Source organism: Opisthocomus hoazin, chromosome 4 (genome assembly GCF_030867145.1).
Source record: "Opisthocomus hoazin isolate bOpiHoa1 chromosome 4, bOpiHoa1.hap1, whole genome shotgun sequence".
Taxonomy (NCBI): domain Eukaryota; kingdom Metazoa; phylum Chordata; class Aves; order Opisthocomiformes; family Opisthocomidae; genus Opisthocomus; species Opisthocomus hoazin.
Window position 1 is genome coordinate 77814728 of NC_134417.1, and position 16944 is coordinate 77831671.

At 44.9% G+C, this 16944-nt stretch overlaps 1 protein-coding gene across 2 annotated transcripts in view; it reads left to right on the plus strand.

Moving 5' to 3' along the window:
- Positions 1–799: 799 nt before the first annotated feature.
- Positions 800–16944, plus strand: part of ZEB1 (zinc finger E-box binding homeobox 1) — a 125282-nt gene continuing 109137 nt past the window's right edge. Inside the window, exon 1 of one of the 2 annotated variants that reach the window (XM_075419653.1) lies at positions 800–911. In XM_075419653.1, coding sequence (XP_075275768.1) covers positions 854–911 — 58 coding nt within the window. In that variant the 5' untranslated portion in view covers positions 800–853. Of the gene's footprint in view, positions 912–1658; positions 1771–16944 lie in introns of those variants that run through there. The other variant, XM_075419654.1, reaches the window with a different exon arrangement.

A 16944-nucleotide genomic window follows, 5' to 3' on the forward strand; every position in this document is an offset into this window, starting at 1 on the left:
CGGCGGGAGCAGCCCCGCTCCCGCCCGCCGTTTGTCTCCCGCTCAGGCCCGTGACGCGGGGGCACCGCCACGACGCCAGCCCGCCGGTGCCACCGTCGCCGCGCGGCCCTCCCTGCCCCGGCCGGGCCGCGGTGAGGGCCCCGGCGGCAGGGGCGGGGGAGGCGAGGGCCCGCGGCGGGGCCGGAGGCAGGTGCCCGGTGCGGGGAAGCGGGGCCGGCGCAGGCCCAGCCCTGAGGCACCTGAGGGCGGCTGCCGGCGGCTGGCGCCGAGCAGGCCGCGGGGCAGCGGGGCGGAAGGCAGCTGGACGCTCCTCAACGCGGCGACGCGGGGCGGGAGGAGCACCCCGGCGGGGCCGCGCCGACAGCGGGGATCCCCCTTCGCCACCGCCCCGGGGGCCGGCGCCCACCGCCCGGCTCCCGCCCCCTCGGCCCGCCCCGCCCCGCCCCGGCCCGGCCCGGCCCGGCCCGCCCCGCGGGGATCCCCACCCCCCCCGTCGCCGCCGCCGGGGACGGTCTGGGGAGGGGGGTGCACACACACCCCCCCACAGCCCCCACAGCGGGTCGGGGGGCCCCGGCGGCGCCGCAGCCGCCCCGCCAGCCTCCCGCGGCCGCGGCCGCCGCTCCCGGTACCTGCGGCCGCAACTTTTCCCCCGCCGCCGTTCAAACGTCCTGCCGTAAAGCGCCCGTCTCCCCTGGCAACAAGGTTCCGGCCCAGCACTAGGTGTAGGAAGGTGATGTAAAAGTAAAACCACCCAGTGTCGTAAACCAGGTCCGGGGGGGAGGGGAGGGGAGGGGAGGGAGGGGGGAGGCGGGGGAGGAGGTGACTGGAGCATTTAGACACAAGCGAGAGGATCATGGCGGATGGCCCCAGGTGTAAGCGCAGGAAGCAGGCGAACCCGAGGCGCAATAACGGTCAGTCAGCCCGCGGGGCAGCGGCCCGGGCGCGCCGGGGCGGCGGCGGGGCCAGGGCGGGGGCCGGGCAGAGCCGTCCCGAGCGCGGAGGAGGGGGAGAGGGAGGTCGGGCGGGCGCGAAAGTAATTCCCCCGGCCGCTGCTCGCCGGGAGCCCGGCTCCCTCCGCACCGTTATATCCGCTACCTGGTGCCTCCCTGCCTCCCTCGCCGCCTGCCTCCCGCCTCCGCCTAGCGGTGCCTCCGCACTCCGCCGCCTGTCCGGGACCGTTACACGCTGCCTTCCCCCACACGCCCCGCGACCGCCCCGCCGCCGCCGCTGCGGGGTGCGGGCTCGGGCCCCCCCACCTCCGGCCCGGGCGGGGACGCCGAGCCCCGCGGGGAGCGGCGGGGGAGCCTCCGCCGCCCGCCCGGCCTCGCCGGCCGCAACTCCGAAACTTGTTACCTGCGCTCCCCGGCGGAGCGGGGCCTCCCTGCCCGCCTCCCCGCCCCGGCCCCGCGGGCGGGATCGCCCCGCCGCCCGCTCGGGAGCGCCTCTCCGCCGCCCGCCGGAGTTCCCCTCGCCGCGGCGGGCTGGCGTTCGCCTTTGGGGGGGGGGGGGGGGTGGGGGTGGTGGGGGACGGGGGCCGTCGGCGGGGGGGGGGGCACGTCCGCGGAGTGCGGCCGCCCCGGGCCGGCGGGAGGGAGGGAGCCGGCGCCCGCGTTCGCCGCCGCCTCCTCACCGCCGAGAGTTGGTCCCCGGCGGCGGCCCGCGGCCGCGCTGCCTCCCCGCCCCGGGTCCCTCCGGGCCGGCGGGGAAGGGAGGGCTGCGGCGGGGGCGGGCGGCGAAGTTTCTTCTCTTCCCTTCGCCTCGGCTGCGGAGGTACCTGTTTGTATAATCACGGGCGGTAACGGCTTGGCCGGGGCCCCCGCGCCGCTCCCCGTGCCTGTGCGGCCAGCCGCTGCAGTCTATATAAGGAATTACATTTACGTTTCAGACTTGAGGGCTGCTCTGGGCTCGGGGTGGGTGGTTTCCCCCGCTTTGATATGTGTGTGACTTTAAGATGCGTTTGGAAGGTACACGGTGGGGTGAATAAACGCTCGTGACACCCACTCTGTGCTTATTTTCTGGAAAAATGGAGAAGTAGTTCGGTTCTCGTGGCGACTCTTCGCAATAGGGTGCAAAGCAGGAGATTTTGTAACCTTCCTTGGCAATTTTAGGTTTCGTGTGGCATTTCCTGTGCGGGGTCACAGATAGGAAGGCTCTCGCCTGCGACCCGAGATGTTTTCGTGCGCGGTGAACGGTCTCCGAAATAGATCAGTCACGGTGATCGGTGCTGCTCCTCTCCGATCCCCGCTGTTTCGGGCGGAACGTGGTGATAAATAACGGCCTTTCCAGGGGCTAACGACTTGCCTGGATTGCTTTGAACTTGGGAGGGTTTACCGGGTGCGTTTTCTAGCCAGTGTTTTTGTTTGCATGCTCACGTTATTAATTCCTTCTCCTACTGTAAATATTTGTATTTAGCTGATGATTTGGCTGTGCTAAAGGTAAGTTTGGAAAGTGCTTTTCTCTCTACCTTATTAAAAATGTTGATCCGAGAAAGGGGCTTTTCTTGTTGCTGACGACATGTGTGTGACATGTGAGTCTGAACCACCCAGCGTCTGTGCAGGAGCTGTAAACATGTTTACCTGAACAGGAAAGAAAATGGATTTTTCTCTTGAAGATCCAGGGACGGGAATATCATACTCTTAGAGCATATCAACAGATGACTTGAGAGAGAAATTTTCTGAAAACCTAGCTTTTGAAATCAACGGGGAAAAGAGATTCTCGATCACTGCAGCAAATGGCAACTTGTGCAGGTAGAAAAAAAAGATGGTGTTTAGTTTTCTCCTGCATGCATGTCAGCCCCCTCCTGTCTGCTGCTTTCGTTCCCAAGGGAGGGATTTATTTACCACGCTTGCTGTCAGTGTTTTTCCTTTGTGCTTAATATTAGAAAACCAGGTTTGAGGCTGTTCAGCACAAAACGTTTTGTCTGCAGCATGTATCACTCGCAGAAAACAAAAGGTGTAGAAGACATCGTATCGTTCCAGGTATCTTTCATCTTCATCACTTCTAGACCTCGTCGCTGCACCTGTTTTATTCTAAAAAGCCTCTGAGTCTTTATTAGCTAGTTTTACAAGGTAGAATTGTAGTATGTCTTGTTTTAGGCTGGTTTTGATTCGTTTTTTTTTTAGGAATTAAAACCAACTTAAGTCATTGTACATTGAAGCATCAGGATCGGTTAGATAATAGATTCTGGATAATAGAGATTTCTCAGCAGTGGGTTTATGTTTGACTTGCAAATGTTTACTAAAGAAAATAGCTAGAAAAATTTTAGCCCTTTAACCTTTACAATAAATAGGTAGGAGACTTATTTTTCTGCTAGATCTCTAAGTGTACTTTGCTTGTACAGGGGAGTATCTTCTGTGAATGAGAGATCAGCGTGCAGGAGATGCTTCAGCAGCTGGCTTGTTCATAGTATACGCTGAACCAATTTTATGCTCTCCTAGTTGCCTCCCCCTTCCCTTTGCCACAGAATGGGAGTTTATTAGGGAGAGATTGCACATGACATGCAGTATACCAGTTAGTAGTACTGGGTTATGGCATTTAGCTACTATGCTGTAAACTTTCCTTCTGTTTATCTGTTGATAAACTTCACACAGCTATTCTTTTACTGTAAACTTTTGTTTCTTTTTTTTTTTTTTTTGCCCCTCTCCCTGTGTTTGGGAGCCAGAACTTACGTCTGCCATCCTGATGCAGTAACTGTACCTGGGAAGACAGTCTTACCTTCTTACCTCTAGAGCTGGTTCCTTTTCTACCTTGTTTCTTGGCCCCTACAGGAGATCAGCAAAAGAGCTGATTGGCGCTGCCAGTAAAGCCTCAACTTACAGAAAATCTGGCACTTCATGCCTGAAGAAAACTGTCCTGTGTCATTGTCCTTACTTCTGGCCAGTGCACAAAAACGTCCACCACAGCAAAGGAGTTAGCGAAGCGTTGGGACAATAGTGCTGTTCTAATAAAGCCAGAACACAGTGCTCTCTCTCTTCGTATCTACCTTTTCCCCTGCTCCCCCTCTTTTGGCAGAGTAATGGGGAGGAGGAGGGAGGGATGTGATTTTGCCAGTCATCTGCCTTGCCACACTCTGCCAGTACGATGTGGACTTTAAATAGATTCAGTATCAGCAAAGATTTTCTAATTTTGCGTTGGCTTGCAGGATCACGATTAGTTGCTTTCTTAGCATCTCTCATATGTGTTATAGGTTTGTGTTAATTCTTGTTAAACAGCAAAACTAAAAGTAACACATGTTGTTTTTCAGCAATGCTGAGACAAGTAAAACAAGCAAAATGTTTAAGACTTCCCTTACTAGAGGGTTAAAAAGATATCACCCTTTTGTATTGATGTTCTGAAGATAACATAAGTATGCCTTCTGTTCTTCAGATGCAGATTTAATGGTAAAAAGAAGGGTGTATGGAACTGAGTAAATTCTGCATGCTGTCAGGTGGATATGAGGAGAGGGTATGAGGCAGGGTGTTTTTTTTTTTTGTTTTTTCTTTTTTTAGCTCCTGGTAACAGTGAGTTCATTACTAAAAGGTTATGTAGATTGACTTGTTAGGTGCTGTTTCAGTTGCTTTACAGTTGAATTTCCTCTCTTTATATGAAATTAATAAAAATAAAAAGTTTTGTTACAAAGCTAAGGACTATAAGAAGATCATAAGTGCCTTTGAATAAGGCGAAAGCGTGGCGTATTTCTGTTAGCTCCAAGGTGTTAGCTACTGGCAGGATGTCAGGTGTTAGTGACGCTTGGGATACAGCATTCCTTGTTGTGCCTTTCTTCTCCCCCCCCCCCCCCCCCCCCCCTTTTCTTTTTCACTAGGTATCATGTTTTCACTCCAGCATTAATTTAAATTTGCAATTTGGGAATTGAGGAATGTTGCCTGAGTTAAAATTCCAAGCACAGTGAACAGGTCTTACATGGACAACTGAATTAACTGTTTGAGTCCAGGGAAATCTTCTCTCGTATAAACAAGTAATACTTCTGTTTTCATGTTAACTGCTGAAATATAATGGGAATACACTTAAAAATGTTGTTATCTCTTCTTTTTTCTCTCAGTGATCAGTGCTTGTTATTTAACAGTTGTAAAGCAGGGTGTTTTAAGGTAGTTAGCTACCTGAGGCAGAGTTTTCTGAGCTGGTTAGTTGCCTCAAACAATTTGCCCTTGCTTATGGGACTCTGGTAAACATGCTGCTGAAACAGTTGATGAAAGTAGCAAGTAGGTGAAACTTTCCTTCTGACATGGGCTTCCCTAACACAGAAGTCACTCAGATTACATCTTTTAGTTAAAAGTTGGAGGGTTTGACTGCTGTGGACTCGACCCAATTTTTCTGTCGAATGTTTTCTGTTACATCAGATATCCCTCCCCACTGAGTCTCTCTGTCGACTTTGGGCTTGATTACAGGTCCCATTGGCAGCAGCGTTGCTGACTTGCGTTGGGCCCTTGCTCTCGGGAAGCGAGCTGCTCCGTCGGCAGTGCCGGAGGAAGGGGTTCTCCAGCCGCCTGCTGCCTCCTTCCCCGCTGGGACGCAGGTGGTGGGGCTCACCTGGCCTTTCTTCTTACAGAAGTTTTACGGTGGGAGGGGCGAGGCGGGAGTGAACTGAAGTAAAAATATCAGTGCAGTGCCTTGCTTCATGTTGAAACATGTGTTTTAATAGGGTTTAAAATGCCAGCGAGGGATGGCAGACATTTTTAACATGCATGGGACTCTATTACTATGTTAAAGAAGTAAAACCAACTTCTGTGAAGCTTGGGTTGTGGGTTTTTTGCTTGCTTGTTTGTTTTTTAACTGATTTTTGAGCAACTGCTCTCTATTGCAGCGAAACTGCTGGAGCTACAGTATCTAGCCAAACAGTGCTTAAGAATCCCTACTCCTCAATTCAGTCATTATTGTTTACCGAAAATATAAGCTCATTGCTTTCAACTCATTAGCTGTTTGTAGTCATTTCAAAAACTCTAACTAATTGATATTGCAAGCTGATTAGAATATGGTGCGCTTCGTTGACTGTAAATCCAGTGTGTAACAGTACATGGTGCGTCTCTGGAGATCAGAAAGATTCTACTCATGATAGGTTGCACACAAATACACAAAACAAGAGCTTGAAAAACGGAAGTAATTCTGGGCTTACGTGGGTTTTCATACCAATTTTCAAAGTACAGTTCCAGAGGAACTTTCAAGTTCTTAATTACTGTTAATATTCCTGAAGTTCTGGTCATACTTCTCTACATTTTTTGAAAAGGCTCACCAGGTGTAGGATTTTCTCCATTATGGGCAAATAAGGAGGACCTGCTTGCATCTGTGGTCTCAGAAACTTTGGTGCTTCATTCTGGCAGCTATAATAGGCCTGTTATTTTTGAGAACTAAATTCTCAAGTGACTTACCCAAGGTCACACAGGAAGTCTGTAGCAAGACTGAGTCTCAATCCATTTTTAATCCTTGGGACTAACCTTGCATTTGGCTTGATCTAGAGCCTTAAAGAGAAAGAACAGATTTATCATTTACCAGTTACTATTCCTTTCAGTTTAAGTATTTAAACTCTTTCATATTTATTGTCTTGAAATACTTGTTCTTTCAGCAAATAAGTGTGCAAAACTCAATTTTCTCTTTAGTTGTTGTTTAGATGGTATGAAGGTAATATCTTCACTGGTGATGTTTTCTGTCTGCCTAGTCAATGTTGATGTAATGATGTGCTGGAGAAGTAGAATTTTGTTTGCTGGTATTTTCTGTACTCCCAAATCTGAAGTTCAGCAATGTGTAGGTAAACAGAAGTAAAACACAGCGGGAGAGATTTGGCCTAAGACCTACACAGTCAACATGAACATCCCTACTCCGATGTGTGGGGTGTTTAGAAGACTGTTTTCTTAGAGACTTACATCTGGACAGAAACGATTTAATCAGATACTGGTTTTGTTGGGACAGTAATGACTAAAGAAGAGTCTCAGCATGTGACTGGTATTTCTAATATTTGAAAATGATTACTAGGTAGATGAAAAAGCTTAAGTCCTGCTTAAAACAAAAATTCCCCAGAAGCGTGTAACTGAACATCAGGTCTGGAAAGTCGACTTGACTGGGAGAAACACATGCCGAGTCTAGGTTTTGCCACCGCTGCCGTTTGTCACAGGGGGCTGCAGCAGTGGAGGCGGAGCCGTGTGGGAAGGGGCTGTGGGTGCAGGGGATGCTGCTCCAGCCGGGGGCCTGGGCGGCGCAAGGCATGGCGGCATGGAGAGCAGTCCGGTGTCTTCGCTAGTGAAGATGTGTGGCTAGCTCTAGTCAGCAGACAGTGCGATAGATCGGTTGAGGTAGGGACTCTTTTTTGTAGAGGGAAACACTGTGGGAAATGTTTAATGACTAAATCAACAAGAAACCCAAGCACACTGCGGAGAGCAGAGGCACGTATGTACGAGTGGGCAGGGGTGCATGGGTGAGGCAGTGAGTGTGTGTGGGAAGGAGGGAGGATGGAACCGGGGAGGGAGTAGATTGCTCCTCGCTGGAGCTCTGATACCTGAGTTCTGATGCACCTTGGTGGCCTTCCAGGGAGAGATGAATCTGGTCCCTGGCTGGCTGCGTGAGAAGGTCACAGTGGGAAATAGCCTCGACCTCAGCTGACCAGATGGTGCCTTGAAACACTGGAGTTGTTGGGGGATTCTACAGGGAGTTTTGTGTGTGTAGCTTTCTGTAATGCTTTCTGCTTCCATGCTGTGATGGCAAGTTTTTTAAACTTCTTGCTAAACCATTGCCCCTGATATTCTGATTGAGTCAGTTTCTCTGGCTAATTATGAAGTACACGGGTGTTTCTCACAGTCTTTGTTTGCTTTTCTGGCTGTCTAATTCCTAGTGTCTTATTTTTAAGTGGTTGTAAAGAGTAACAGAAGTTTGATATTTTTAAAAACTGTAGCTTTTGAATCTTTGCTTGCCCTCCCCTTTTAAAGAAGGGCTAGGGTTATTTTCAGGTTTCCTTTTGTGTTGAGCCTCAGTTTGTTTATATAATCATCTGTTTGACCCTTTCTTGGATGGATAAGTAGAATTCCTGTATGGCAGTCAGGGAAAATGGGAAGCCCAGTCAAGAAGAGTGAGACTTGACGGATAAAATGCTGACTACAGTTAAATGCAGCATAGCTTTATAAATATGTTTCACTACTCCTGAGAAAAATACTACTCCAGTCACCACAGTATGTAAGCACCTTTCAGACAGTAAAAATATGTGTACTGAGTCTCCTCTTCCTGATCTGGGCCTGTACATCTTAATGCTTGTGCAAGTACCCGACAGCTTACATTCACGTTAGGAGGATAGGTGGTGGTAGAGCAGAAGGAAGGAATTTAAGTTTGTACCTTTACGTGTGGAGCAGCCGGGCAGTGATTCAGAAGTTGCATTTGGTTAGTGCTGAACATACTAACCAGGGTTCTTCAAACTTGCACATATGTCCCCGAAGGAACCCCAAATAGGGAAGGAAGGAGGCTTTTTTACTTTGCCTTGCTCTGTGCTTGTTTCTGATGCCATTACTGTAACGTAACTGTATCTTTTATTTTCACATACATTTTTCAGAGTGATAGAAGTTAACTAAAAATATGTTTTCTTGTCTTTGAGCAGTCAGTACTGTGTGAAAGCAGCCTGTTTCAGTTCTCTCCTTTTCAGCTGTCATTTCCAGCTGTCACAATCTCCTTGATGTGAGGACTTTACCCCTGTTGTTGCAAAGCAGTTTGGTTAACAAATGCTGTCACCCAAAGGTTAAAACCTGAAAACTGGCATCCTTTGTTGCTTCCATTACGTTTGTTGATTTTCTGTTTGGTGGCATCTCACTCCTTGCTCCGCCTTCAGTAGTGTTCCATCTTTCCTATTTTTGGAGAACTACATAAAGCAAGTGAGCATGTCTAATGATGACTGTATTCTTCTGGATATGTTAGGGGTCTCAATTATGACTGGGGAGAGAGTAAAAAAGATAAATTCTGTCCTGTGCTGTGATCACATTCCATCCTATCCAGTTAGAATCTGTAAGTATGAGTAGCAGTCCTTCTTGAGTGAAAGGACATGTAAAATTACTAGTTTAAACACTAAAAACCCTATATGATATTGGAGTCTATCAGAAGGAAAAGAAACAGCTCTTCCTAAGCTATGTCTTAGGTACTTCTTTTAACCATGTTTTTGGATTTGATGCAGATATCCTCTGTCTTTCTGCAAGCTCTTCTGTTTTTTAGCTTCTCACAAGTCGAGCATTAGATCAGGAACATTGGAGGAGCTGGCAGAGTGCTGCAGATAAATGGATTATAAACCTGGCCTTTCACCGTGATCCTGAGAGTGACTTTCATGGACAACACTTGGAATAAAGGGGTTAAGAGTCTGATGTGGTAGAGAGAGAGAGTATTTTTACCTATGAACTAGTGTGCCTGTCCTCATTAGGATCAAATACTGCTTGGGCCAGTGACGCTAGGGAGCACCTTCAGTTACTGTGATATGAAATGTTTTCATTACTGCAGCAAACATCCCTTTTCAAATTCTGCCTGACAGACACTGAGGGCAGTTTTCTGTTCCATTTTGTAGAGACATCTGTCCACAGAGTGTATATGGGAGAAAGCAAAATGAAATTGCAAAACATCACAAATGTGGCATGATTGAAAAAGGCCTGGGGAAATCTATTCCATCTGAAAAAGTACAAACTAAAGAACAGAAAAATCAGACCTTAAGTACAGGGATAATGTTGCTTTTTGCTAAACTGGTAGACTTGACCTAAAGAAGCAGGTTGGGGTTTTTGTTTGTTTTCCTAATACCTTCCTTCTCCTGCAGTCTAATGTATTTTTTTCTTAATGCCCAAAAACATAAGGGAGATGAGTTGTCCCTTTTTTCCTAAATACACTTGTTTTTGAACAGGTTTTCTCAATGCTTTGAAGAATTTCTGCCTTGTATCCTTTCAGATATGCATCAGATTTTTCTTCTTCCTACCTTCTAGTCCATTTTATTCTTTCTGTTAAGTTCCTGTATGCTATCTACTGTAAGTCACTTGAAGTTCTAGGCTGGAAAATGAGGTACTATTCAGAATCTGTAACCTGTTTTTAATTCTGTCTTGTTTTGCTCATGTATTTTCGTAACATTTCCCTCCTGGTATTCCTGGTACAGCTGTTTGGTAAATTGAAGCAAAATAAAACTAGTTGTGTGTACTACTGGATTCACTCTTATTTTACTGTTCACAGGAAGGACCTAGGTACAGTTGGCCCCGGAAAGAGCATGAGATGGTGAATAAGGACTTTGAAGCAGATTTGGAGCTGTAATGACTGGCTTCCTTCCCCTTCCTTGCAAAGTGTTTTCATTTGAAAAACTAAGGTGTGGTCATTGGGCATATCTGTTCTCAACTTCCAGTAATTTTTTGCTCACTGCTGAGCTACACCATAATTGCATATGCAAATGTAGTGTTTTTTTCCCCCTCTTACCTTGTACATGTGGGAGAGAAAGATAAGGTTGCAGAGTACCACCAGCGATGGTGCTGCTGCTGCTGAGGAGGTGTTGCAGGTGGCCGCAGAGGACTCGTCTGGCAGGACAAGACTCACGGAGGAGTTCAGAACTTCTGTGACTCAAAGACAACAAGAAAATACTGTTCTTCCCAACTTTAAACTTTAGATAGGAGCCAATTGTTGGAGGACTTGTTATAATAATGCATTTTGATACGTTGTAGCTACTGAGTGCTGAGAGTGAATTTGCATTTACAATAGGAATTTTTTTTGTAAATATACGTATGTACAGTTATTGCATCCAAGAATTTAATCTATTAGACTGGCTTGAATGCTCCCTGTAGTAGCACAAGGTAAACCTCTGTTTGTAACGCTGCTGTGATGATACTAAAACCAGAGACTGATTCTATGGAAAAGACTATTCTGACAACTTCTGCTCTTCATGGTAATGCTTACCTTGTACTTTTTCTAGATTTTAAATTGACTGTGAAACTGTATTGCTGAAACCCTAACCTGTTGTCTGACAACAAATAGTGAAAGTAAGAATCAGTTCTATATTGCAATCAAAATGCTGGGAGACTTTTTCTGCACGAAGGTGGAATAGTAACTTCAACAGGAATGAGAAGCAAAATTGAATTGGTAGTTGTAGCGTAGGAAAAGGGAAATAGTTCCAGTGACACATAATGCAGTGTAACATGCTGTAATTCTCTGTATTTCGCCACGTGATTAATCATGCCTGCAGGGATCAACCTGCATAGCTGACGTGGTAGTTACATGATGGAGAGGGACTTCTTGAAAGGATGAGCCAGGTTTGTACCTCAGGACAAGAGCGTCTAAAACCAGTGGCAGACTTTGTTTCTGTGAGCTAAGCCAGTTCACACAAGAAGGACAATTTTAGCTTTACAGCTGCAAAGGATACAAATAGACTTAGTTGAATGAAAATCATGACACACAACAGAGGTTTATAATCCTGACAGAAAATTCTTACAAGGTATTTCATGCAAACTGTTGCCTGTAGATCTGATGCTCAAAAAGTACTTTTGCTAGTATTGGCTGTGACTCTGCTGAGATGCTTTCCTTCAGAAACAAAGTGAGGTAGTTAAGAACTCCAGCAAATACAGACATTTTCTTTATTTTAATATGAAGTGGCAAGCCTTCTCCATTTTATTACCCCAACCTCATTAAAAAAAGAAAAATAAAAACCTCCTTGTTATGCAGTATGATATACAAATTATTGCACTGCATTTATTTTTGCGTATGCATTGTCACAATAGTTTGGGATATCAAGGAAAGCATACACAATTTTTAAGAAAAACAGAGTTCTTTTCTGACCAGGTAAGAAAACAGAAGTGCTGAAATTGAAAACTTGCCAAATGTCTTGTTCTAATAGTTTACAATTGCTTATATTTAGCCCTTATTTCATCTTTCAAACTTTTGCCAGTATTTTTAAAGCAGTCTGAAGGTCCCATATAGCAAATCCTCAGAACAGAAAGATGTTTGACTTTTCAAGTTCCAGGATGCTCGCTTACTGAGTAAAGCCTTCCAGGTTTGTGCCTCAATGTATCTTAATAAGCATCCTAATTAAGCTTTTTTTTTTTTTTTAAATGTGTCCCCAGCCTTTCTAACTTTAAAGAACTCGTATGCTTTCCTTCAACCACAGAAGCATTAAGTAGGACTGCAATCAAATGTGTGCCTTGTTGGTTCTTGGGTCTACTGTTGAACACTTTAGCTGAAGTGTGTGTGCGCGTGTGCAACCATGTGTGCTGTTTCCCTGCCTTTTGCTTTTGTCTGTCAAGCTTCTGGCTGATAGCAGATTAGCCATCTGAATGTGGGCAGCAAAGAGTAATGGGCTGCACAGAATGCCTGAGGCTTCTTGCATACAATAAAATGACTCCATTATAAAGCAAAAAATGACAAGCCTGCCATGGAGGATATCTGTATTGGGGAAATGGAGAGAGTAGCCTTTGGTTTATGATCATGTTAATGGGTGTAAAATAAACTTAATTTTTTCAACTGTCAAAAGTATTTCTAGGTGCTTTATGGCATAGTGTTGAAGGTCTTTCTCGCGGGAAAATACCGATGAGCTAAATGGATGATGTAGTAGTTGCTGTTCCTGATTGCTGTATATGTGAAGGGGAAGGAAGGGAGTAATAGCATGATGGCTCAGTTTCATTTTCACCATGCAAGTGTATTTTTTTTTTTTTCTTTTACATTTTCTGTTTCTAGTGTTTTGGTTAGTTACAGGATTATGTAATCTGTGCTGCAGAAGTGTTTTTGGTTTATTAAGTCTTTCGGAAGATGCACTAATACAGATTTGGAAGAAATTGGGCCAGAAACATGGCTGACTGAGACAGGGGGAATCCAGATGTTGGAGGAGGATATAAAGTATAAAGTTTTAGTGAGTTGGATCAAGCAGAGGCACAGTAGCAGGAAAAATAACTAAGGGATTCCCATCAAGGTTTTTGACAGCTATACTTACGCACTATAAGAATCTGGTGTTTAAAAAAAAAAAAGGAATACAGTTTACTGTGTCTGTAAGCAGTAGTGGTTGTTCTTGCCCTCCAAACTTCCAATTACAGCTTTCAAGAAGAATTTTGTTTGTTTTATGGCATGCAAGCTCTAAAAGGTGTTCCTCCTTCTCCCCTTCCAAAAAAGGTGTGCTGCTTTCATTCATGCTAAATGGAGGATCTTCCTGGATTGCATCTGCTTGGGAAATGAAGACAGCTTCTGATAAATGTGGGCTTCCAAAATAACTGGCAAGTCAGCATAAAAACAATTTGCTGTATAGAATATGGAGGAATTGTTAAAGCATGCAAAACTTGTCCTAAAATGCTTAATTTTAAAGAAATGTCTTGACGGAGACTTGTTTTAGTCTGTTCCTCTTGCTGGAGTCTGTTCAACATGTCGCTGTGGATACAACCTAAGTGGGCTCTGGATATCTCTGCTTTAGCAGCAAAATGTACGAATTAGAACTTATAATAAATAAAATGGGAATACGGTTTGAGTAATGTTTGTGTTATTTTTCTCATTCTGTCAGCTGCTGGCAGGTCTCACTGTGGCTGTTCTGGACATGTATTCCATCTGTTACATGGACTGTGTCCCTTGAAGATCTGTTAGCTGCGCTTTACACACCAACTCTTCCACGGTCTCTTGAATTGATTTTTCTTAAGGGAAAACCCTTCCTCAAAATGAGTACTTCATGTGTGCTTCTTTCTCTCCCTTCCTCCCCCCCAAAGAAAAAGGAAACAACTGGCAGTGATTTTGTGACTGATTATGCCACAGAGCTCCACAGATGCTGCTCCCTTGACAGCAGTATTAACTCACTTCACATGCATTTTTATTTTGCAGTTCAGAATTATTTCTATGATCATATGAGCTTTTTATGGTGCTGAAGACCATAGCCAGTTATGAAGGAAGATGGTGATAAAACAAAAGCTTAGTTAACTATCTCAAACAGTGGGTAGTCTGTAGATGGTGACAACTAAAATACGTTCCAGGCTAGTTTATTAGGAGAGGATGTGTGGGGTTTTTCTCCTTTCCTCTTTCCGTGCCCCGTGTGACTGCTGTGGCTTACAGTAGGAAGCCCCTAGTTTCTGCAGTCGCAGGTGGAAAGAGAGGTAGTCGCTGACAGGTAATGTAAAGACAGTTGAGTAAAAATAAGAAAGTGAACTCTCTTATGGGGGAAGGAGTTAGCTATGTATTTTACAAATCTTTCAACATCTGTGACTTAATTGGCAGTACTGAAAGCAGTATGTTGCACATAAATGCAGCTTAGGGAACTTGCATTTATTAATATGAATAAAAAATCTAGAACTTAACTGTTATGTGATTTTGAATTTGTTATAAGGACATCTCATACTGAGAAAATTACTGCTGCCTAAGAGCAAACTGGTCTGACGTGGCTACAGTGTTGTGCCATGGCTGGTTTTCAGGACAGATTTGGGAAGTTGCAGAATACCAAAGGCAGAGTGGTAAAACAATTGAAAGCTCAACTCCACTTAACCAGAAGCAAATGTAGGAAATATGGTTTTTGTTATCTTAAAGGTATTTAGGTAATAGAGAAAAATTATTCTTTTGGCAGGTATGTTTTTTTGCTGTTTTCTGTGGTATTTAGGGTACAGCGGTGGAATAGCTGGTTCAAATACCATGCATGAGGAAAGTTTGCAGGTATGAAAGGATGTGTGCTGAATTATTCCAGACATTCATTAAAGAAGTCTTGTGATGGTGTATATGATGGTGGGGGTTGGGGAAAAACTTCCTGTTCTTGCTTCCTAAAGTTGCATGATTGCTCTTAATCAGGGGCTAGTGATATGGCATGTCAGTCTGTCTGACCAAGCTGTACACCATTTCCGAAAGCCCCCTTGGACAAATTCACTGTAACCAGGAATTCTTGAGAACTTTAACTGGGTCTTGTACCTGTTAGTTGGAAAATAAACATTTGGTTAACTAGTGTCACTGACATTCAGTTTAAAAATACACTAGTAAAATATAGTCCTAGTGCTAATAAACGGGATTGTTTCAATTTTAACAGCTTTTGGGTTGATACTTAAGATCACTTTGTCGTTTCTTGTTGGCAAGTACTGGTGTAGCCGAGTTGGAATCCTGAGTTTAGGACACAATTATTATGGCCACTAGCCACAGAGCTGTGGAGTGCCTGAGGTCGCATGAGGGAGAAATCTCTAACTTGGATATCCATATTTTCAGGTTTAAAAAGGTAACCAGTTCAGAATATTTATTATTAGATTTAACTTGAAGTACAAAGTATTTTAAAACTTACTGTGGGCCAGATGCCTTTTGTTTACTGATTGTAGTGAGGAGGAGGAGGCAAGATCTTAATGTCTCCTCTGTAGAGTATTTAATGTATAAACTATGAAATTACAGAAGGGCTTGTACAAACGAAGGTGCAGTGCTTGACACAAAGTAAGATGCCTTCTTGTATCCTTCACCTGGTTTTGCTTTAGTGAATCCTGATGGCCAACCCTTGCCTTAAGCTTTGACAAATGCAGTCATGTTAACATGTGGAAGCTCATAGATTTTACAGTAATTTGCTGTTGCTCGCTAGTTCAGCCCAGAACATTATAGTTACCTCAGTTTTATTTGTCTGCTGTTTTCCATAGGTAGAACAGAGGTGTGTTTCTGCAGTAGAAGAATTAAGAGTATGTAGTTGTGTTATCTGACGGAGATACTGTTTGTTGCCATCTTTTCTGTGTGGTGTAGGCCCTGTGTGAATCCTGGTGACTCCACTGTTGTGGGATTTCTTTCCTGTGGATAGAAAGAAGAGTCTCTGAGATGTGCTTCAGAGACATATGTTAAAAAGCCTGATGTTTTTTCTTTATCCTAGAATCGAGTAGCTTTTGTGAGAAGTTAAAGGCATCAGTACAATGTTGCTTTCCCTCCTGGATGAGGTAGTGAATTCTGCTCATCTAGGTGTCAAAGAACTTTAAGACTTTAAGATACGCGGAGCTACAGTGTATTTTCATCACCATTCTTCACCCTCCTTCTCTTCCAAGCAAGACTATTTTAGAGAAGGGGAAAAACCACTACTAAAAAAGCTATGATGGTGTTTTTTGCCTTAAATAAGGCTTATGATTATCTCTGCTGTAATAATAGGTGATTTAGATTTCTTGGGGCAATTCATGCAGTTCTGCAAAACCTATGTGGCTGTTGAAGAGCACTTCAGTGGGCACTGTCTGTTACACCCAGGAACTCTTTAATTTGGGTAACTTGCAAAGACTGAAATGTAATTCTCAGCAGATCAGCCTGTAGTGTGTGAGAACAAGGAGTGTCAAGCTCTGTTTTGGAGGAAGCATGTGTTCAAAATCTTTCAGATTCATTCACGTGTGTTGCCCTTAGATTTCCTTTTGATTTATAAGGGTATTCTGGAAAACCACACAACCAAAAGCATGTTGATGTTACTGCCTTGGATGCTATTGGTGATATCTAATCAATACCTCTGATGTCTTTTTTTTTTCTTTTTTTTTTTTCAATTGAATCTTGTTCCTTTGTACCTCACAGATTTCTAAACTGTTAGCTATCACAGCCATCTACAAAACTCAGAATGTTCTAAAACTAGTAAGCAACTGCACCAGCATGACAAATCTGTTTGCTTACGCAGCATGATAGAATAGGAGGGATTTCCATACTATGCTGAACACGACCTGCCAGTCATTAGGAAAGCAATGTGCTTTGTTCCTGCTGGGCACAGAAAGGCTCTGGAGAGAAGCGGGGCATGCCTGGCCTTGTGATGTCTGTGGTGTCATCCTTGTAGTATCATGTGAGGAAGAACAAGGGTTTTTTAGTCAGCTCTCCTGTCCCAAGCCCTTTAAAAGCACGTCCTTATTTCTGATGTTTTTCTCCATTTCTGCAAGCAGGACGCTCATGTGGGTTTCCATTTAGGCACAAAGGCTCTGGAACAAAATATTCAGTCTTTGAGATGATCTCGATCTTCTATTGGATTCTTAGTTACTCATGGGGGAAGGGTACAGATGAAGAAGTCATATTGGGCATCTGGAGGTCGGAGAGGGC